Source organism: Elephas maximus, chromosome 17 (genome assembly GCF_024166365.1).
Source record: "Elephas maximus indicus isolate mEleMax1 chromosome 17, mEleMax1 primary haplotype, whole genome shotgun sequence".
Taxonomy (NCBI): domain Eukaryota; kingdom Metazoa; phylum Chordata; class Mammalia; order Proboscidea; family Elephantidae; genus Elephas; species Elephas maximus.
In genome coordinates, this window is record NC_064835.1 from 83,235,693 (window position 1) to 83,257,291 (window position 21,599).

At 42.6% G+C, this 21,599-nt stretch overlaps 2 protein-coding genes across 5 annotated transcripts in view; both read right to left on the reverse strand.

Annotated features, from left to right (window-relative positions):
* The window catches only part of SLC9A4 (solute carrier family 9 member A4), a 77,288-nt gene extending 74,439 nt beyond the window's left edge, over positions 1–2,849 (reverse strand). The window contains exons 1-3 of one of the 2 annotated variants that reach the window (XM_049857014.1): positions 2,746–2,849; positions 2,027–2,186; positions 318–907 (exon numbers count right to left, since the gene is read on the reverse strand). The gene's annotated coding sequence lies outside the window, so the exon portion shown is untranslated. The remainder of the gene's footprint in view (positions 1–317; positions 908–2,026; positions 2,187–2,745) is intronic. The other variant, XM_049857015.1, reaches the window with a different exon arrangement.
* A 13,064-nt stretch (positions 2,850–15,913) lies between these two features.
* IL18RAP (interleukin 18 receptor accessory protein) overlaps positions 15,914–21,599 on the reverse strand; it is a 41,694-nt gene continuing 36,008 nt past the window's right edge. For all 3 annotated transcript variants that reach the window (XM_049857018.1, XM_049857019.1, XM_049857020.1), the window contains exons 11-12: positions 17,642–17,815; positions 15,914–16,702 (exon numbers count right to left, since the gene is read on the reverse strand). In XM_049857018.1, the coding sequence (XP_049712975.1) occupies positions 16,329–16,702; positions 17,642–17,815 (548 nt within the window). In that variant the 3' untranslated portion in view covers positions 15,914–16,328. The remainder of the gene's footprint in view (positions 16,703–17,641; positions 17,816–21,599) is intronic.

Sequence of the window (21,599 nt, forward strand, 5' to 3'; positions counted from 1 at the left end):
GGAGGGTCAGGGCAATTGATAAGAGGGAGCCTTATATTTGGATTCTCATAACTGAGTTGAAACCAAATTTTTCTTGATGTGTCTACACGGTAATAAGATTTGAATGATAATCATCAGTTAACTTACTTCTTTGGAAAACAGGTTGTCGGAGGCATCAGGGCATCACAGGGTACTGTGGACACTTACCTGTCCATAGGTACACATAGAAAGAAAGATTAGAAAGATAAGGGGAAAAATAAAAACAGCTTTCACTTCCAAAGTAGAAAATTAAAGCAATTATTCTGGAACTTGAGGTCAGCAGCACAGCACTGAATTACCTGGATATTTTTATCTAGTTATCCAGATGATGGCATTGATGGTGGAAACCTGGCCTGCTCTGACCCCTCTTTGGTGCCAAGTCCCAAGAATCCTTTGTGGTCCTTGTCATCTGCTCTTAGAAACTCGGCCACGCAGAGTCCAGCGGTGGAAAGGAATGGCCTGACTTCCTCTTGCCAGTGGATTCCTTATAATTTAAGTGACCATATTCAAACCACCCTCATGAGATCATTTGAGGAGTGTGAGCTCTGCAGGACTCTTCCATCACCCAGTGCTTCAGCTGTGCACAGCCGGAAACAGAGCTTGTGGGTTTTCTTGCCTTTTTGCCCTCAGCCTTCTGTCTTAGAAAATCCCCAAAAGAAACAAGAGCAAAACGGACACCATATTCTGTCCCCGCACATGATGAATTACAAAGTTTTGTCTCTCTCCAGGAACAGTGATAAATGAAATCACGTGCACATCTTTCCTTCCTTCTCATAGTGTGTGGTAGCAATTGACTTTACCAGAAAGGGCTTGTGTAGCATTTCTGGGACTGAAGCATCTGTTCCTTGACCTGAGCTCTTCACAAAGTTTCAGGGCTCAAGTTTCTATCCTTTTTTAGGGAAAAAAAAAAAAAAAGCAGTGTTTGAGAATTGGTCCAGTGCTGTCCAGAAAGATGACTTGCTTTCCAAGCCCATAGCAAGCAATTAAGCTGGGATGGCCTTGGATCAAGTTCTGACACGTCATACCCCTAAATTGAAAGCCTGCATCTTCAGCTGGAGTGCAGTCAAGAGCTTTGACCCTGCTTTCAGGACAGAAAAGCTGAGTTCTCACTCTGCTGCCCCAAGTCAGCCTCCCACTGCTCCGAGAGAAACAGAGGGGGCTGGTGCAGGATGGAACCAACTCCAGGAGACCCCCCAATACAGGAGGAAAGAATAGGCACCATGGCACTGTGTGAGTGGGTGGGTGGGCAGGAATGCGGGCTCTAGAATGGGACAGACCCTCACACAGGAGTATGGTTAATGCCATGTGCTTACAATTCTAGTGTGATAGCTTCTGTACCCCCCCCAACAACAACAACAAAAAAAAACTGTGCCAGCTAGTTGATTCCTACTCATAGCGACCCTAAAAGATGGAGTAGAACAGCCCCACAGGGTTTCTAAGGAGCGCCTGGAGAATTTCAAAGGCAGACTTTTAGTTAGGAGCCATAGCTCTTAACCACTACGCCACCAGAATTTCCAGCTTCCCTGAGGGATTAGGAAATTTGTAGGGGGGAAAACTTGAAGCTATGGGACCTCGGGCGTGTCTTAACCTCCCCAAGCTTCAGTTGCCTTATCTACAATGATGATTATTCTGCTCCGCATCTTAAAGGTAGTCTGAAGATTATGTGACATATGTATTAAAAAAAAAAAAAAAAAAACCCAAATCTAAACCTGTTGCCAGAGTCAATTCCGACCCGTAGTGACCGCATATGTTTCAGAGTAGAACTGTGCTCTGTAGGGTTTTCAATGGCTGATTTTTCAGAGGTAGATTTCGAGGTCTTTCTTCCAAGACACCGCTGGGTGGGCTTGAACCTGCAGCCTTTCAGTTAGCAGCCAAGCATGTTAACCATTTGCACCACCCAGGGACTCTTTGACATAACATTTAACACAGGGAGAAGAAATGCTTAGTACATGGTAGATATTAGATAAGTGTTAGAGCCACTTTATTTCAAAGAGATGATAAAATTCACCTGAGTAGAAGTTTCAGATCCTGTAGAATCTGCCATAGTCCCCAAAGCAGCTACTTTTGCACAATGTACCCTAAATCAGTGTATTGGATGACTTCAGTTAGCTAGGTGGTGAGCAATTCAGCCATCATTCCCTCGATGTACTATTGCCAATCACCGTTGTCTGGAAAATAAATCACACGGCTACAACGGCCGAGGTGGCAACCGTACCTTTCCCACTTTTTCTGCTTCCTTCTAGGCACCAGCCTCTGCCCCATCCCTACCAAGCACCACTATTGTTCGTATCATAGGAATGCCTATGAGGCCTGCCCTCCCTCTCCTCTTTCTAAAATTACTCCTCCTTTTCTTGTATTGCCCAACAAAACCCATATTCCCTTAGGGTGACTTTGGCATTGGATTTTGAGGGATGCTGATTCACACTAAGCTGTGGATAGCCTGTGCTGGCATTGGCAAGAGGCTGCTTTTGTTCATCCAGAAGAATCCCCCATAGATTTTTAGACAGTTTAGATAAATGGAAGCAACAGACCCAGGCTAGTGAGATAAAGGGAGATATCTGGGCCTGAGAGGCTCTCCAGTCCTCCCCTCTACTTGGACTTCAGGCATGGGTACGGACAAAGCCAATTACCTAACACAATTTGTTTTCCTCGAACCAACTCTCTTGCTTCTCATTTTCCCAAACTCAACCAAGGTAAATCTACGTCCATTTCAAGGCTTTTGCCTACCTCATATTGTCTCCAGCACCAAATCTCTGGACCAGTTTGGAAACTTTCTGGAGAGTTTCACCACTGCGTATGTCCTGCCTTCCTGTGATGATTCTAGTCGTTACCAATAGAAGAAAGTTGTTCTCTTTGCTCTGTCGACTGTGTTAAAATGAAATTTTCCACAATATTAAATTTGTGTACAAACTCATAAGCTTTATTTTTCAGTTCATGGATTAGGGAACTATGGTCGGCAAGTCATACAAGAGTTTCAAAGAGCACTGCGAGGCGGAAGGGTTTTTGTAAGCACAGACACGCAGGGACAGGAAAACCATACCGGGCAAATTTCAGACTGGCTGGCAGGCATCATCTGTCCTTATTTGGGATTAAGGGGAAATTTTGAAGGAGGCTAAACTGACTAGGCAAATCTTAACTGATTATCTTAGGTTTCCGTTTCCCGGAGCGTTGGTTGATTGACTTGGGTTTTGGCTCCTGGGAAGGTTAGGCAAGAAATAGAAACTGAATTAGGTTTCAGTTCGCTGACCTGGGGCTTAGTATAAGCGACTCCATTTCGGGGCCTAGTATAGTCAGGTAGGAGTCCTGGCGGCCCCGTGGTTAAGAGCTACGGCTGCTAACCAAAAGGTCTGCAGTTCAAATCCACTAGCCACTCCTTGGAAACGCCGTGGGGGCAGTTCTACTCTGTCCTATAGGGCCGCTATGAGTCAGAATCGACTGGATGGCAATGGGTTTGGGTTTTTATCAATTAGCAGCCTGGGTGTTTTAGGTGGTATGTTTTATTTTGTTTTTTTTATGTTAAGACGGAGGAATCTTTTTGTCGATACCCCTGAAGCAGGAGGCTTTCAGTTTTCTCGTAACTTAAGAATCTGTTGCTTTGTCCCAGACAGAGTTTTTTTGCCCCTAGGTGACCAACTTTCACAACTCTCAGCTGTTAGATTAAGGAAGCTTTGGATGAAGCACTGGGCAAATTCTCCAACCCGTTGTCATGGTGTGGATTCCAAATCTCCTTCTATATTAAATCACTGAAACCGAGAGCTCACCCTAGACTGCTTTGCCTGGAGCTGAAGAAACAGCAGCAGAACAGCTCCACGGCACTTGGAGCAGGGGCCAGTAAGTACTCCTGTAGCTAATCAATAGGCCAGGGATGACTCAGAAGGAGAAAGCTATTTCCCAAACCTCCAAACGCAGCTTTTCCCAACGCTTTAAGAAAGCGAGGGCCCAGATAATACGGCCACCTCTTCAAAATGGGCTGGAATTGCTGCCCTGCCCCAGACGCCTCACAGCCTGTTGGCCTGAAATTTCACAGCCAAGGGCTGAGGAGGTAATCCTTCCCTCTGCTTAGGGAGTTGACTTGTGCTATTAGCCCCCTCCCCTCCCCACCCCACGACAGATAGGTCAGTATATTTTTGTGAGATGAAAAAAGAAAAATAATTGAGTTGAAAAGAGACCATTTGAGAACACTGGGCTTGGAAAGCCGGGGGAGTGCAGTATGTGTGCTTCCAGAAATTCGTGAGGCTAAAGAGGGAGGATGACAGTCCCACGCCAACCTGCAGACAGGGCCTGCCTCTTGGGTATTTGCCAAATGCTCAGCTGTAAGAGAAATCCTTTCTTACAGTTTATAATTAAACCACCTTCTTGGGATCCCCGTTCTATTCCAGGCAAATGCATTTTTGCGTAGAGTCCATGGCCCCAAGTCATTATTAGAACCTTTCAGGTAACAAGGACAGTAATCAGAGCCAGGAAGTTCTCTGTGAGAAAATGGTCTTTCAGTGTCATGGGAAGGGTGGGTGGGGGGCAGAGGTGAAATATTCAGTGCCCAGCACCAGCTCTACCCATTCAGGGATGTGGCCTAACAGATGCTCAATTTGTTTCAAGAACCAAGCACCCACGGTGTATGTAAATCCATAAATAGAAGTGCATAGATGGTCAGTGCAGTTTTGTCTGAAGCAGTGATGGGTGTTAGCCCTGAGAATCAAAGGCCAGTGGGGCACCAAGAATAGAGCTATTTTATCACCTTTGGCAGGAATCTCATTGGATGGCGAAAGTCACTGGCTGCTTCAATCCATGTCGTTGTTGTCAGGTGATGTCGAATTAGTTCTGACTCCCATGACCCTGTGTCCTACGACAGAACGAAACCCTGCCCAGTCCTGCGCCATCCCTACAATCCTTGCTGTGCTTGAGCCCATTGCTGCAGCCACTGTGTCAATCCATCTTGTTGAGGGTTTTCCTCTTTATCTTTGACCCTCTCCTTTACCAAGCATGACGTCCTTCTCCAGAGACTGATCCATCCTGAAAACACGTCCAAAATGCATGAGACAAAGTCACGCCACCTTTGTTTCCAAGTTGCATTCTGGCTGTACTTCTTCCAAGACAGATTTTTTTATTCTCTTGGCAGTCCATGGTATATTCAATTTCTTCACCAACACCATAATTCAAAGACGCCAATTCTTCTTCAGTCTTCCTAATTCATTGTCCAGCTTTCACATGCAAATAAGGCGACTGAAAACACTATGGCTTGGGTCAGGGGCACCTTAGTCCTTAAAGTGACATCTTTGCTTTTTAACACTTTAGAAAGGTCTTTTGCAGCAGATTTGCCTAGTGCAATACCTAGTTTAATTTCTTGTCTGCTGGTTTAATCCACAGGAAACTAAAAGGCCAGGAAAATCAGCCCTAAAACATGTTGCATGTGCTCTTTTTGGGAAAGCCAAATCCGTTCCACCGAGTTCAGTGTCCTTGGAGAGAGGCAAGGCAGGGAAAGGGGATTGAACGTATGGGATCTTTTCGTACCAATTAATAACCCACTTACATTTGGGTACCCACATGCACACACTTACACTGAATCCCATTTTATTGAGAAATAATGTTAAATGATGGGATCCCAGTGTATTCTATTCCCTGTGAGAAAATGTCTATATTGTATCTATCCCACATGAGAGACTAGAAACTTAATTCATTTTTTTAATATTTAAAAATGTTTATGGTTCACTTGAGACTATGTTGGCATCTCCTGCCTGGAGGGGAGATGAGAGGGTAGACAGGGGTTAGAAGCTGGCGAAATGGACACGAAAAGAGAGAGTGGACGGAGAGAGCGGGCTGTCTCATTAGGGGGAGAGTAATTGGGAGTATGTAGCAGGTGTATATGGGTTTTTGTGTGAGAGACTGACTTGATTTGTAAACTTTCACTTAAAGCACAAAAAAATTATTAAAAAAAGTTTATGGTTAAATATACATAACATTTGCCATTTCAATCCTTGTTATGCTTATAATTCAGTGACATTAATTATATTCACCATGTTGTGAAATGACTATTTCCAAAAGGTTTTCATCATCTCAAACAGAACCTCAGTACCCCTTAAATAATCACTCACCTTTTCTCCTCCCTAGCCCCGGCTCACCACTAATAAACTTTTGTCTCTATGCCTTTGCTTATTCTAGAAATATCACATAATCGGGATCATACAATATTTGGCCTTTTGAGTCTGGTTTGTTTCATTTAGCATAATGCTTTCCAGGTTCTTCTTGTAGCATGTATCAGGACTTCGTTTCTCTTTATGGCTCAATAATATCCCATTAGGTATTCTTTATCTATCCATCTGTTGGTAAACATAGGTCGTTTCCACCTTTTGGATATTGTGAATAGTGCTGCAACGAACATTGCATTGAGTTCCTACTTTCAGTTCTTTGGGAGTGTATATATACCTAGGAGTGAAATTTCTGGGTCATATGATAATTCTTTGTGTAACTTTTTGAGGACCTGCCAAACTGTTTTCCACGAGGGCTGTACATTTCACATCCCCACCGGCAATGCGCAAGGGAACATCCTAGCCAACACTCGTGATCTTCCTTTTTCTGTAACAGCCATTGTATTGGATGCGAAGTGGTATCTCATTGTGGTTTTTGTTTGCATTCCCCTTATGACTAATGATGTTGAACATCTTTTCATGGGCTTATTGGCCGTTTGTATAGCTTCTTTGGAGAAATGTGTGTTAAGTCTCTTTGCCCATTTTTTAATTGGGTTGCTTGTCTTTTGAGGTTGAGTTGTAGGGGTTCCATATATAGTCTGAGTATTAAACCCTTATCAGATATGTAAACCAAAACCAAAACCTGTTGCCATCGAGTCGATTCAGACTCATAGAGACACTATAGGACAGGGTAGAACTGCTCCGTAGGGTCTTCAGTGTGCAGCTGGTGGATTCGTACTGCAGACCTTTTAGTTAGCAGCCATAGTTCTTAACCAATGTGCCGTCAGGGCCCCGTGATCAGATATATAGCTACCAAATATTTTCTCCCATTCTGTAGGTTGTCTCTTCACCTTCTTAAGTCCTTTGATGCACAAAAGTTTTTTTTTTTAATTGTGCTTTAGGTGAAAGTTCACAGCTCAAGTTAATTTCTCATAGAAAAATTTATACACATATTGTTATATGACACTAGTTGTAATCCCTATAATGTAATAGTTCACCCCCTCTTTTCACCCCAGGTTTCCCATGTCCATTCAACCAGCTCCTCTCCCTTTCTGCCTTCTCATTCTGCCTCGAAACTGGAGCTGCCCATTTAGTCTCGTGTATCTGCTTTAACTAAGAAGCACATTCTTCACGAGTATTATTTTATGCTTTATAGTCCAGTCTAATCTTTTTCTGAAGAGTGGGCTTCAGGAATGGTTTTGGTTCTGGGTTAGCAGAGCATCCAGGGCCCATGTCTTCTGGGAGTTGATTCCAACTCATAGAGGCCCTGCAGGACAGAGGAAAGCTGGCCTCCAAAACCACTGTGCCAGAACGAAAATGTAGAGAAGTGATATTTAATCTTAGTTGTACTTAATGTTAATAAAAATCACTTACCACTTTTACTCACCTTCTAAAAAAATTAGTCACATGACCCCAGCCAACTACATGGACAGTAGGAAAAGTGGTCTTCCTGTGTGTTCAGAAAGAAGAAACGATCTTGGTGAACCCATAGCATTGTCACTACCACAGCTCTGTAATTAGTTCAACTAGACTCAAGGTACAATTTTATATGTGGTCATCCATCTGATGAACAGTTCATTAGTAAATACCTTATTATAGGATCTGCAGGCTCAGGAGCAGTGAAGGGGACCCTAGAGATTGTGGGGAGACTAGGGTGAGTGAAAAACAAAGCCATTTTTTTGCTTATATCCTGGTAAGTTCAGTCTGTTCAATAATCCAGTTACCATTGTGGAGGCGTGTGAAAACCCATCAGACAGGAAATGAGCCAGAGTAGAAAAGTAAGAACAGTCTATGGGTGATATTCAAGAGTAAGCGTTCTGTCCAGAGACTTGCTTGTGTGTAGCTGGTTTTAAGAGGGCACAACAACTTAGCTGGGGGTAGGTGTAAGGAGATGTTAAATGGGGATTTTCTGAATTTTGGCAGATGCCACAAATCTGAGGCCAGTGAGTTACAAACACACGTTAGAAAAACCCATGCAATACTTGCTAAAGGCAGCCAACTTGATGCAGCAAGCATAATCCTTAGGAGCCTATACGGGAAGCCTCAGCCCTGTCACCAGAAAAGCACTCCCAGAGAACAACTTACAGAGGTAGTGCTTGTCTGCCATCAGGGAAGACTGATATTTCAGTCCCTGGCTGAAGGTTTACTGAGCTGAAGATTTATTATCCCCACAGCAACCAAGAGACTGTGATGTAGAAGAATAAAAGATGTTTCTGGGAGAGTCTGGCATTTTTTCCTTTGGATTGTAGAGATCAGAGTGGAGCCTGATCCTCGGCAGGATATCACTGACAGTGGGAGATCAGCTGGAATAGCCATAACAGGCGGCCAAGGGGAGAGAGCCAAGCAGTGGAAGCAATGGTGGGCCTGTTCATTTTCGAGGGCTGCCGTAACAAATTACCACAAACTGGGAGGCATAAAACCACAGAAATGTATTATCTCAGAGTTCTGAAGCCCAGAAGTCTGAGATGAAGATGTTTGCAAGGTCGGTTCCTTCTGCAGGCTCCGAGGGAGAATCTGTTCCATGCCTCCCTCCTAGTTTCCAGCGGTCCCAGCAATCCTTGGTGTCTCTTAGTTTGCAGACTCATCATTCCAATCTCTGCCTCTGTCTTCACATAGCGTTCTCCCTATGAGACTCTGTGTCTTCAAATGGCCTTCCTACAAGGATGCCAGTCCTTGGATGTAAGGCTCACCCTAATCCAGTATGACCTCATCTTAACTAGATCCTATCTGTTTAGTTTGAAATGATGTCACTTTCTGAGGTTATGGGTGGTCATAAATTTGGGGTACCTAGTACAGTGGGGCAGCTGGGTGTCTGATTTCCCATGACACAGGTGAATATGATAGAAGATACCCAGGCCCATTGAAATAACTGACCTTAGGGGTTACCCTTTATGGGGCAGGAACTGAGGGAAGCCAGAGAATGCATGGCCTGCTCATGAAACAGTGGAGGTCCTGGTGGCAGGTAGGGTTGATATCCAAACACCACCCAGAAGTTTGGCTGGCGGTTCGGCATCAGATGGAAGAAAGAACATTGCATAATCAAAAAATAATTGCAAAGAGTACCATCTGAATAAAAATACCCTTTTCCCCTTCTCTCCTAATTCTTCTTCCGCCTAAACCCAACAAAGGAAAAGACAGAAGCAGACTAGAAGAGAAGGAAAAAGGAGAAAAAAGAACACACTCTCCCACCGCACAGCTAGCTAAGGAAATGTAGAGGGGACCTAAGCTGGGTCAGGGAGAAGCTTTCAACTAGACTGAAATTTTCATTTTTGAAATTTTGTCTTAAACTAACATACAATGAAATTTACCTTTTGGTGTTAAGTGTTATAACTTTCGATATATGTATCCTGTTGCCGTCCAGTCGATTCTGACTTATAGCAACCCTATAGGACACAGAACTCCCCCATAGGGTTTCCAAGGCTGTAATCTTTACAGAAGCAGACTGCCACATCTTTCCTGCAGAGCGGCTAGTGGGCTCGAACTGCCGACCTTTAGGTTAGCAGCTGAGTGCTTAACCACTACAAGACGAGGATTACAATCAAATTACCAAAATTATCATCCCCCAAAATCTCTCTTGTGTGGGGCATTTCTAGTCACACCCTCCCTCCACCCTTAGCCCCTAGAAACAATAGATCTATTCTCTGTCATAGCTTTGTCTTCTTCACCCTGTCATACGAATGGAAAAATAGAATCTTTTAAGACTGACTTTTTTCATTCAGCATGATGCCTTGAGATTCTTCCAGGTTGTTACACCTATCAGTGCTGAATTCATTTGTATGGCTGAAAAAGTACTCCATTGTTTGCATGTACAACAATTTATTTATGGATTTGCCCTGTTATCAATTTATTTATCTCTCAGTTCCCAAATCACCATTCAGTATCAGCTTTGTGATACTGGACTAGATGCTGCAGGATTTATCATCGACAGCGAGCACCATGTTAAGCTCTGTCTTGGCAATAAAAATGAATTGATAGATGTGAAAACATAGATGAATCTAAAAATAATTCTGCTAAGTGAAAGAAGCAGCCAAAAAATGGCTATATCCTGCCTTGATTCCTTTGACATAATATTCTAGAAAATATATGCTAATCTGTAGTGACAGAAAGTAGAGCAGTGGTTGTCTGGGAAGAGGGTATAATTCCAGTTCTTTTATCCTTGTTAATGTTTGTTTTATGACCCAGGGTATGATCTATCTTGGTGAATGTCCCATGTTCACTTGAAAAATAATAGCTGTTCTGCTGTTGTTGGGTGGAGCATTCTATAAGTGTCCAATAGGTCCAGAGAAACACCAGTTAGATGGTGGTGTTCAGTTCTTGAACGTCCTTGCTTAAATTCCATTTACTAGTTGTATGGATTCCTGACAGAGGAATATTGAAGTCTCCAGTTACAATTGTGGGATTATCTATTGTTCATTTCAGTTCTGTCAGGTTTTGCTTTACTATTCTGAAGCTCTGTTTTGGGTGCATGCACATTTAAGATTGTTAATGTCTTCTTCGCAAATTTATCCTTTCATCTCATGCAGTGTCCTTCCTTATACCTGGTAATTTTCTTTGTGCCAAAGTCTACTTTAATTGATATTAATATAGGCACTCCAACTTCCTTTTGATTAAAGTTCACTTCAAACGCTTATGTCTATCATTTTCCTTTTAACCTACCTATATCATTATATTTGAAATGTGTTTATTGTAGAGACCATATAGTTGGGTTATTTAAAAAAATAAATTCTTAAAATCTGTCCTTTAATTCATGAGTTTAGATAATTTCTCTTTAATGAAATTGTTTATATGTTTGAATTTATGTCAAACATACCATTGATTTCTATTTCCTCAGTTTTTTGTTCCTCTGTTTTCCCATCCCTTCTTTCTTTTGAATTATGCAAACCTTTTTTAGTATTTTATTTTTTGTCTATTATGTTTTAAATTATTTTGTTTTAGTGGGTGCACAAAGGATTACAATGTAACATACGTACATTTTCACATTCTACTTAGCATCAGTATCTTACCACTTCAAGTGTTGTGTTTATGCCTTACCAACATGTAAGTTCCCCTATACTTTCCCCTTTATGTTGTTATCTTATATATTACCTCACCTACATTTAAAATCCCAGTGATAGTTATAATTTTTTGTTATAAACTGTCAAACTCAAGAGGAAAAGAATAATCTACTGTAAAACCAAACCAAACCCGTTGCCATAGAGATGATTCAAATAGAAAGGACCCCTCGTGGCGCAGTAGTGAAGCACTTGGCTGCAAACCACAGTTTGAAACCACCAGCTGGTCCTTGGAAACCCTATGGGACAGCTCTACTCTGTCGTATAGGGTCACTATGAGTCAAAATCGACTCAATGGCAACAATCTACTATACTTATCCATATATTGATAATTTCTGTTGCTCTTCTTTCCTTCCTGATGTTCCAAGTTTACTTCTGGTATAATTTTTTTTTTTTTAATCTGAATTCTTTAGCAATTCTTTTAGAGTAAATCTGCTATCGATGAGTGCTCTTAGTTTTCTTTTATCTCAGAATGCTTTATTTCACCCCCATTCTTAAAGAATGTTTGACTGAAGGAATGTAAGACGCTAGACTGACAATTCCTTTCTTTCAGCAGGTTATAAGTGCTGTTCCACTTCCTTCCTGGTTGCAGTGTTTCTGATAAGATATCCACAGTCATTTGAATCACTATTTGCCTATAAGTCATGGTTCTCTTGGGTTGTTTTCAAGATTTTTGTCTTTTGTATTCAGCAGTTTGATTTTGATATGTCTTGGCATGGATTTCTTCAAGTTTATCTTCCTTGGGTTTAGATGAGCATTTTTAATCCTAGATTTATGTCTTTTGACAAGTTTGGAAAGTTCTCAGCTATTATTTCCTCTCCCCCACCTTTTTTTTGGTTGCGCTATTCTTTGTCCTTTCTTGTGGAACGCCATGAAACGTTTAGGCTCTGTACTTTTTAGTCATTTTTTTTTTCTCTATGTTGTTCAGACTAGATATTTTCTATTAAGGAGGCCTTGGGTAATATAGTTAATGTGCTTGGCTTCTAACTAAAAGCTTGGCAGTTTGAGTCCACCCAGAGGCATCATGAAAGAAAAAACTGACAATCTACTTCTGAAAAGTCAGCCACTGAAAACCCTATCAAACACAGTTCTACTCTGATATACACGGGGCTGCGATGAGTCAGAGTCAGCTCGGTAGCAGCTGGTAGTAGTGGTATTTTCTATTGATCTATTTTCAGCTTCACTGGTTTTTCCTCTGGCATCTCCTTTCTGCTATTGAGTTCACCAGTGAGACTTTTAGTTCAGTTACTTTATTTTTAAGTTCTGAAATTTCCGGTTAAGTCTTCCTTTTCTTTTTTATCTCCTGTTTCTTTGCAGAGACTTTCAAGAGTGTTTGTTCTTACTTAATGGAGTAAGTAATTCCAACATCTGGGCCATTATGGCATTGGTGACGATTACCTTTTTTCATACAGTTTCAGATTTTCCTGATTCTTAGTATGAAAAGTAATTTTAGATGGTATCCTGAAGATTGTGATTATTATGTTATGCAAATCTGGGCCTGGTTGAATCTTATGGAATATGTTGATTTTTTTGTTTTAGTAGGTAATTGACCCAGTTGGATTCAGGATTCCAGTTATAACCAGCCTCCTGTGGCTTGATGTTGCAATGCCAATTCTGGTTTCAATGCCTTTCTATTTGGGCCTAGTCCGCATGTGTACTTTCCAGTTGCCAGTCTGGGAAGTGGTCTCACCAGTCCACTGAGTTTTTTTTCTTTTTTTTTTTTAAGGAATTTGAGGTTCTGTTTCACATTTTTCTTCCATTCTATCAGGATCCACCTATTGTGGCCCTGATCAAAATGGCTGATAGCAGTTGCCAGGTACCGTCTAGTTCTTGTGGTCTCAGGGTAGATAAGGCCATGGTTCATGGTGTAGAGTATTAGTCCTGTAGACTAGTTTCTTCTTTGAGTCTTTGGCTTCCTTCTTTCTCTTTTACACTGGATGAGTAGAGACCAATATGGACTAGATTTTTTTAATAACTAGGAATAATATGGTATCAAAATCCCAAAGATATTAGGAAAGTTGTGAGATCTGCCTGAGATGTAATTCAGAGACAGTAAGGGTTATCCTGCACTGTGTGTTAGGGGTATGGTGACCATCATCCTGACATGTAATTCAGGGACAGTAAGGGTTACCCTACACTGTGTGTTAGGGCTATGGTGACCATCATCCTGAGATGTAATTCAGGGACAGGAAGGGTAACCCTGCACTGTGTGTTAGGGGTATGGTGACCATCATCCTGAGATGTAATTCAGGGAGAATAAGGGTAACCCTGCACTGTGTGTTAGGGGTATGGTGACCATCATCCTGAGATGTAATTCAGGGACAGTAAGGGTAACCCTGCACTGTGTGTTAGGGGTATGGGGACCATCATGCTGAGATGTAATTCAGGGACAGTAAGAGTTACCCTACACTGTGTGTTACGGGTATGGTGACCATCATCCAAATCAGGGACTTTATTTCAGAGTGAAAGGGAGCACTATGAAAATTATCCTTGTACGTCAGATATAAATCCAGAGCCAGGACACATGGCCCCTTTATTTAGAAGGTGTAAAGGGGAAATAACACTCTTTTCTAATTGTGTTCCATTGATTCCAATTGTTCAGTTACAATCAGGCTCCTATCAGTAGAAAATTTGTTTTGGACGTTGTCTTAGTTACGTAGTGCTGCCATATCAAAAAGACCACAAGTGGGTGGCTTTAAAGAACAGAAGTTTATTTCTGCACAGTTCTAGAAGCCAAAGGCCCAAATCAGGACCTTGGACGTGTCAGTTCTTTCTGTGGGCCTCTCTCCTAGTTTCTGGTGTCTACTGGCAATCCTTTCTCAGCTTGTAGATGGGGCCTCACCTGGTGTCTGTCTTCCTCCTGTGTGCCTATCTATTCTTCTGTTTTTATAAGATATTTCTGAGTGATTAGGTTTAGGACCCACCCTACTCCAGTATGACCAATGATCAAAACAAAAGAAAGGCCCTATTATCAAACAGGGTTATATTTATAGGCACAGGCATTAGGATTTCAACACATGTTTTGGGGTGACACAATTCAATCCATAACAGTCATTCACTTTATTGATTTACATGTAAGAAGTGTAAATAACCCTTTGTTCTGAATGTTAATTTAATATCTTGAGTATTCCTGTCAACTTAGAGAGAGTGTAAATATTCTGTAAATATTAGAGCTAGATAGTTCTCTTTTTGTGTGTGTACAAATCTGAATTTCAGTTTGAGTTCCTGCAAAGCTAAGGACAAAACTCTGGACTTCTGGATAGCTCACTTATAACAGTACCTACCTTAGAAATCCTAAGACCTAGATATACTGGCCAAAAAGGTTTCTGAGTCTCAGATCTCAGAGAATAGCTGGCAAGAACTCAGGGATCCTGGCCATCACCATAGCACAATGGCACAATGACAGTGTGGATTCTTCCCTGCTGAGACCCTGCAATGATCTTTCCCACAAGAAACCTCCTCCAGGAATAATTTGTACCTTATAATTCATCTTTAACTTTATCACTGAAATTTCCAACAAGGATGTTGGTTGGTGCCAAAACCACAGTGGTTTCTATGATGTGGGTGCCTCTGTGAAGAAAGAGCTGAAGAGCATTTTCACACAGGCACCAAAAGCAGTGACCAGATGACACTGCTTTTTAGCCACTTTGAACATGGATCGTATTCAGATCCCTGGAGGTGACCCATTATTAGTGAGTGAGTCCAGAAGTTGCTTTTCTTTGTGGCTCAAATGCTGGATCATTTCCATCAGAGAAGACAAAGTGAAGGTCTTCCATCCATGTATGACTAGAACACCATCTTACCAGCCGGTTGAACTTTTCGTAAAGAAAAGCAAACGTATGAGGTTGAAATTAGCCTTGTCTCAGGAACAGCTGCGTGAGACTCCAGCATATCACCCCGTTACTTAGGAGAACTTAAACTGAGTCTGCGAGGTCAGGAAACACCCACAAGTGGTGCCTGCCTCAACAGGGAAACGACTCAGACTAAAGCTCTGCTTAAGCTCCACTCTTGCTGTTTTTTTTAACTGTGTATATACTTCCTATTTTCCAGACTCTTACCTAGACTACTGACTCTTGCCACTGCCTTTCTACTTTGCACATAATTCCTGGTTCATTCTCTGTCTCTTCATTGGCCTACTATTTTTGGCCCACTTGGCCCTACTTTCAGTGCCCCTAAGTAAGGTTGTATACTTCATGCCTGTGCAAAGGCCTCTGGCCAAGGGGACAAAGAGGAGCTGAAATGAACCTACTCTGCTCACCAAGCCTTGTGTAATAACCCCAAATAATAACCCCAAAAGGAGCTCCTTTCCTTATTTCATTCTCTCGGAGAGATACAATAGAGCCTTGTCTGCTCCATGTCCCCTTGGTCTCTGCTTTTCCTACTTGCTTTCTGTGGTCCAGAGTCATTGGGTAAACAAAGAATAAGAACTGTCTTCCTTAGAGAGAAGCTTTAGGCAGAGTTTTATCACTAAACCCCAAACCAAACCCACTGTAGCCTAGTCAGTTCCAACTCATGGCAATGTAGAACTGAGCTCTATAGGGTTTTCTTGGCTGTAATCTTTACAAGAGCAGATATCCAGGCCTTTTTTCCATGGCACCGCTGGATGGCTTAACCCCAGCCTTTTGGTTAACAACCAAGAGCAAGCTATTTATGACACTCAGGGACATAAAATAATATTTATTTGATTAAAAAATGTACAGAAAGTCATATGTACAATACATAGCAGACATGGCAGTTCATAGCCACAAAGCAAAAGTGGCTATACCTGCTGATTCTGCCCAGACCACTGAGAACGTGTCAGGAGATGGATGTCGAATGGGCGCCAGGTTCCAAAGAATTTGCCCTCTTTGTCCACTCCAGACAACCAAAGGCTCTAGACTGCAGCCTTAATCTCCGCCCAGTGCCTGAAAAGCTTGTTTGGGGCTAGCAGAAGATGTGTTCAATGTTATACCAGCCTAATTAATGCCGTGGGTTCTGTCCCTCATCATCTCTACTCGCCCAGGACCTGGAGGGGAGATCTTTAAGGGCCCATGGTCACCATTGTCTGGGCTGGGAGCTCCTCCTAGTGGTTTCTGACTTACTTAGTCCTTTCCAGTGAAAATATCCTTGGAATCATTCTTAGATGATTCCACGTAAGTCCTTTAGGGTTTTTCACAGGCATGTGGTAGCGGACTTGTGCCCAGAACCTGGAATTGGGAGGAACTGACTTTAAACCTTTCCAGGTGATGGTGGGCAAGACTCCGAGAGCTTTTTTCACAAGATGAGGTAGAGACTCCGGCTCTTCGAAGGATCGGAACTTAATTAAAATTAGTTTCAGTGTTCGATCGTCCAAGGCAAGGTTCACTGCTGCTTGTAGTTCAAAGACACTGGGTCCGTTGACGTAGCTGGGGCTCAAGATAAATATTCCTCTTCTACTTTTTTTAATAATACTTACAATCTCTTCTGCGTACACTGGAGATAAAGAATTTGATTATTTGTAAATTGTTATTATTAAACTCTGAGTTACGATAAGCTGGATTCTTCTATGTTCATCCAAAGGGTCCCTTGCAATGCATGCTCTTAAGTAAGGGGAAAAAAACTTGGTTTACTACGTCCCTTCTTCAAGCAACAATTGAAAATGTATCCTAGTGTCTAGCGACTCTCGATTTTCTATTCCTCCCCGTGTTCTGTCTCCCCACCTTGCCAATTCCTCTAGGAGCAAAGCTCTTGGCACAAGCTAAGGTGGGGATAAGACAGGGCTGTGGAATGTCCCAGGTACCTTGGTGGTGGTACCTGGAGCAGAGGAGGCAATAGTGGGGTAGGCTGAGGCCTGGACCCCTTATGGATAGCCTGGGGGTAGGACCAGGGCCTGAGGATCCTGCTTGACTCAAGACTAAGGCTTCCCCACTACTAAGTTAGGGGTAGAGGACACAGTCCCCAGAGAGCAGGGGACACTTGTCCAGAAAGACAGAGACAACTCCCTACCAAGAAGGCAGTAGAGAGATCTTTGTTCTGAAAGGCATCCCTAAACCTGTTGCCGTCGAGTTGATTCCAACTCATAGCGACCCTATAGGACAGAGTAGAACTGCCCCACAGGGTTTCCAAGGAGTGGCTGGTGGATTTGAACTGCTGACCTTTTGGTTAGCAGCCGAGCTCTTAACCACTGTACCACTAGGGCTCTGCCACCAGACCCAATATATTTTCTTCTGAAGTGTCGTTTTTCTTTTTTTTGATGATGGTTCACGTCTCGGAACACGTTCTTTTCTGTGTTGTTACCCAAGATGTGCCAACCTCATAGCATCTTCCATAAGACGTATATCCCAACAGAAAGAACGACAGAGGACACGTATGAAGATCTTGCCCACGACTGTCCTTTTTGCCCTATGGCGTGTCTTGGCAAGCAGGACCTACCTCCTCCTGGGGCCACATCTCTTTCGAGCAAACACAAGGTGTATCCATATTTGTTTTCCAAAACTTCAGGAAGCAGATTCAAAGCCAAGTTTTCCTCACTCGGAGATGAAGTGACCTCACTCTCCAAGGAGCTTGACTTCGCATAGGACACAAAAGCATCAAATTCCTTTTTATCTGAAAAGAGAGACAATAAAAAAAGTGGCCATTTGCATGGTTCCACTACGGGGTACACGTACATATACTTCACATGTATGTTAAATGGACAAAAATTAAGATTTAAGATTTTCACAGAATTCATTTAAAAAAAAAAGGAGCTGCTGTAGCAATTTCAAGTCACACGACTGAGTGGTGTTGTCTACCCAAAGTCTAATTCTAATTTAGGAAATGTGACTTCGTTTTTACTGAGGTAAGGTCAAACAGCTGGGGCCTGCTCACGTGCATTTGGGAGTTGCTCTGAGCTTTCTTTGCATCTGCTGTGTTTCTGTCTCATTAGTTACCCATCAAAGAGAAGTCAGCACTATAAAAGCATGATAATGTCCAGGGAGCAAAGCTCTGCTAAGACCTATAACCTTGCATTTGTAGCAGAAAAAGATCCCCTTATAGAGCTATTATAAAGTTTATATATATCCACCTCCCGGGCAAGTCAATTCTGACTGAGGGCGGCCCCGTGTACAACAGTAGAAATGCTTATTTTCTTGGCTGTAATCTTTACAGAAGCAGATAGCCAGGTCTTTCTTCCGTGGAGCTCCTGGGTGGGTCTGAACCACCAACTTTTAGGTTAGCAATTGATGGAAAATTACTTGTGCCACCCAGGAGCCTTACACACACACACACACACACTCACACACACACGAGTTTCCAGGTGGCATAAAGGTCTGGTCTGCTTTTGTAAAGATTACAGCCAAGAAAACCCAGTGCAGCAGTTCTACTTTGTAACACACAGGGTTGCCACGAGTTGGAATCTTGGAATCGATTGGACGGCACAAGAGAACAGCAACAATATATACACCTATATTTGAACACAGGTCTAGATTTGAATCCCCTTATGCAAAATGAGGACAATAGTAACTCCATTGCAGGCTGGTTTAAGGGCTGCATGAAATAATGTATAATGGAGTGCTTACAGAAGGTACAGAATAAATACCCATTCTCCCCCTTCTAGATGGTGAGCTGTATTTTTGGAACTTGTTTTAGGATGTTTAAAGATCTTATATGCCTCTGTTGACTAAATTATCACAAATGCATGTTGATACCAGGATGCGCTAAACAACTAACTGGAGGAGGTAGAAAATCCTAAAAGTTAACTCACTGGCTTTGGAATTGGACACACCTGGTTCCTATGTTAGCACTTAGCACAATGCCTAGCAAGTAGTATGTAGCAAAATAGTAAACAATAGTGCTGGTTGTTGATTCTGTTTGTTAGCACACCTGCTCAACGTGGACCTAAAAAAGAGGCCTTCCAAATCAGACCTATTGCTGTCCAGTGGATTCCAACTCATAGTGATTCTATAGGGCAGAATAGAACTGCCCCGTAGGGTGGATTTGAACTGCCAACCTTCTGTTAGCAACAAGCTCCTCACCACTGTGCCACCAGGGCTCCTTGCCTTAGTAGATGGAAATGCCAGGAACAGAAAAGGACCAGAACGTCATGAGGTCCAAGAGTCAAAAGAGCAGGGGACCGATGAGCTGAGGCAGGAGGCCAATCTAGGCAGCATCTTACTGTCCAGGTGGAAGGGAAGAAAATCACAGAGCAAGACTAGCAGGTAAGTGTTGTTCAGTTTAAAAGTGTAACACTTCGTGGTTGCTTCAATTCCTTCCATATCCATGTGACAGAAGAATTAAGAGTTTTCTATGATTTGGAAACACTAAGTTTCTTCAGCTAGAAAATTGGAGCGTGGGAGTATTAGGTGACCTCTTATGCGTTCCCCAATTCTGACATTTTGATTAACTCACCATCAAGGTAAAAGAGAACAGTCGCTGTGTTTAAAAAGTTGAGATTGGCCAGCAGAGGGCACTGCATCACCGTCCTTGAAAACCCCGCCTCCCTGACCGGAGTCCTAAGACTATTTTCAGAGAAGAGAAAGGATACATTTAAACGTGTCCTTTTTTTCTTTTCTTTTCTTTTTTTTAACTCTTTTATGCAAGCTCTAGAATCTTAAGCTAAACAGCATTTAGTAAAAGAAAAATGAAGTCGCCCAGGGCAAGATTAGGATCTTGATTACATAATTTGCTCAATTCAAAACAGCTAAAAAATCTCTCAAATTTAAAAAGGTCGAAAACTCTTGGCTGAAGAATTTCTAATACCTGTTCTCAATAACTGGTATAAAGCCAGGTGAAATTGATACATTTCTTTATTGGCTCTGTCCCTGATGAGGTGACGACTCTTCCCAAAGTTCGTATTGAGGGCAAAGCGCTGGAGTTTGGAGAGGCCATCAGAGGAAGGTAAATCTCCCCGGAATCCAACAGAAATATTGTACAGAGGGACTCTGCCCTTTCCAAGTCACTGAGTCTCTAGCTCTAACTGCAAACATTCTAACTTTAGAGATTTTTTTTTCCTAAGCTAGAAAAAAACCAGACCAGCTATTCATTTTAAAGCAAATAGTAAACATTATTTTCCAGCCTCGTGAGGGAAATTGACAGATACTTTATTAATAATAACAGGACTTGCATTTTACAGGACTTCACGCTTTTCAGTCCATTTTCCCCATCTTAAAGTCCTTTGTTTTACAAGTGAAGCCAACTGATACCATAGCTAATGGTGCTTCTTAAACTAGACTGCCTGGGTCCAAATCCCAGCTCCAACGCTTCCTAGCAATTCCGTTTTGGGCAAGTGATTCACCTCTCTCTCTCTGCCTTGCTCACAGGATTGCTGTGAGAATATAAGTAGCCAATATACCGCATGTACCGAGTGTCCACTATGCATGGAGCACTGTTCTAACTGCTTAATAGGTCTTAACTCCGTGGACCCACCCAACTTATTTTGTGGTTGCTGCTGTCATTGTCCTATTCTACAGATGAGAAAACTGGGGCATGGGCAGGTTATTTCTCACATTGCTTTAGGTTAGCTAGGAGAGATGTTTTTGTTAAATCCAACATTGCCTATAGTAGAATCCTCTGCCATAATCCTGGTTTAGGAATGAGAAGAAGCTGCTTCTCCGCCTGCTCCCAGCCCTCTCAGGTGTGAGGCCACCAGAGCTGGGAGAAGGGTCTCAAAGCCTTAGGGCTGTGCCCTTATATCTGGGGACGACCGTGTCTTGAGCTCCTCCCTCATGCTTGCCGAGTTTGGCCTGAGCTGGCTGCCCAAACTCCCTCAGTGCTGAGAGTCCCCACACACAGCTGCACTAGGTCCCCGACGGAAGCCTGGTCAGGCGCGCCCTGAAGTGCAGACCCCACATCTTTTTCAAGTGCTGGGAGACAGGAGGCCTCTAAAGTGGTGGGTAACAGCCCCGCTGCTAACCAGAAAGGGTTCGGCAGTTCGAATCCACCAAGTGCTCCCTGGAAACCCTATGGGGCAGTTGTACTTACTCTGACCTCTAGGGTTGCTATGAGTCAGAAGCAACTCAGTGGCCACGGGTTTTGATTTTGGGGGGGAGGCAGAAGGCCTCTGAAATTCTTTCCTTAAGATAAGTCTGCAGAAACAAAGCCCACTGGTAGTGACAGCACTTTCTATTGCCCAGGTCTTTTATTACTGTCTGTGGTGGTTAATTTTATGTGTCAACTCGGTTAAGGTACGGTGCCCAAACCTTTGGTCAGACTCTAGTCTAGGTGTTGCCATAAAGATATTTTGTAGGTGTGATTAACATTTAAATCAGTCGACTCTGAGTAAAGGAAATTAGCCTGGAGAATATGGGTGGGCCTTATCTAATCAGTTGAAGGCCTTAACAGAAAAAACAGCTTTCTTGGAGAGAAGGACTTCTGCCTGAAGACAATAACATAGATATCCCACCAGAGTTTCTAG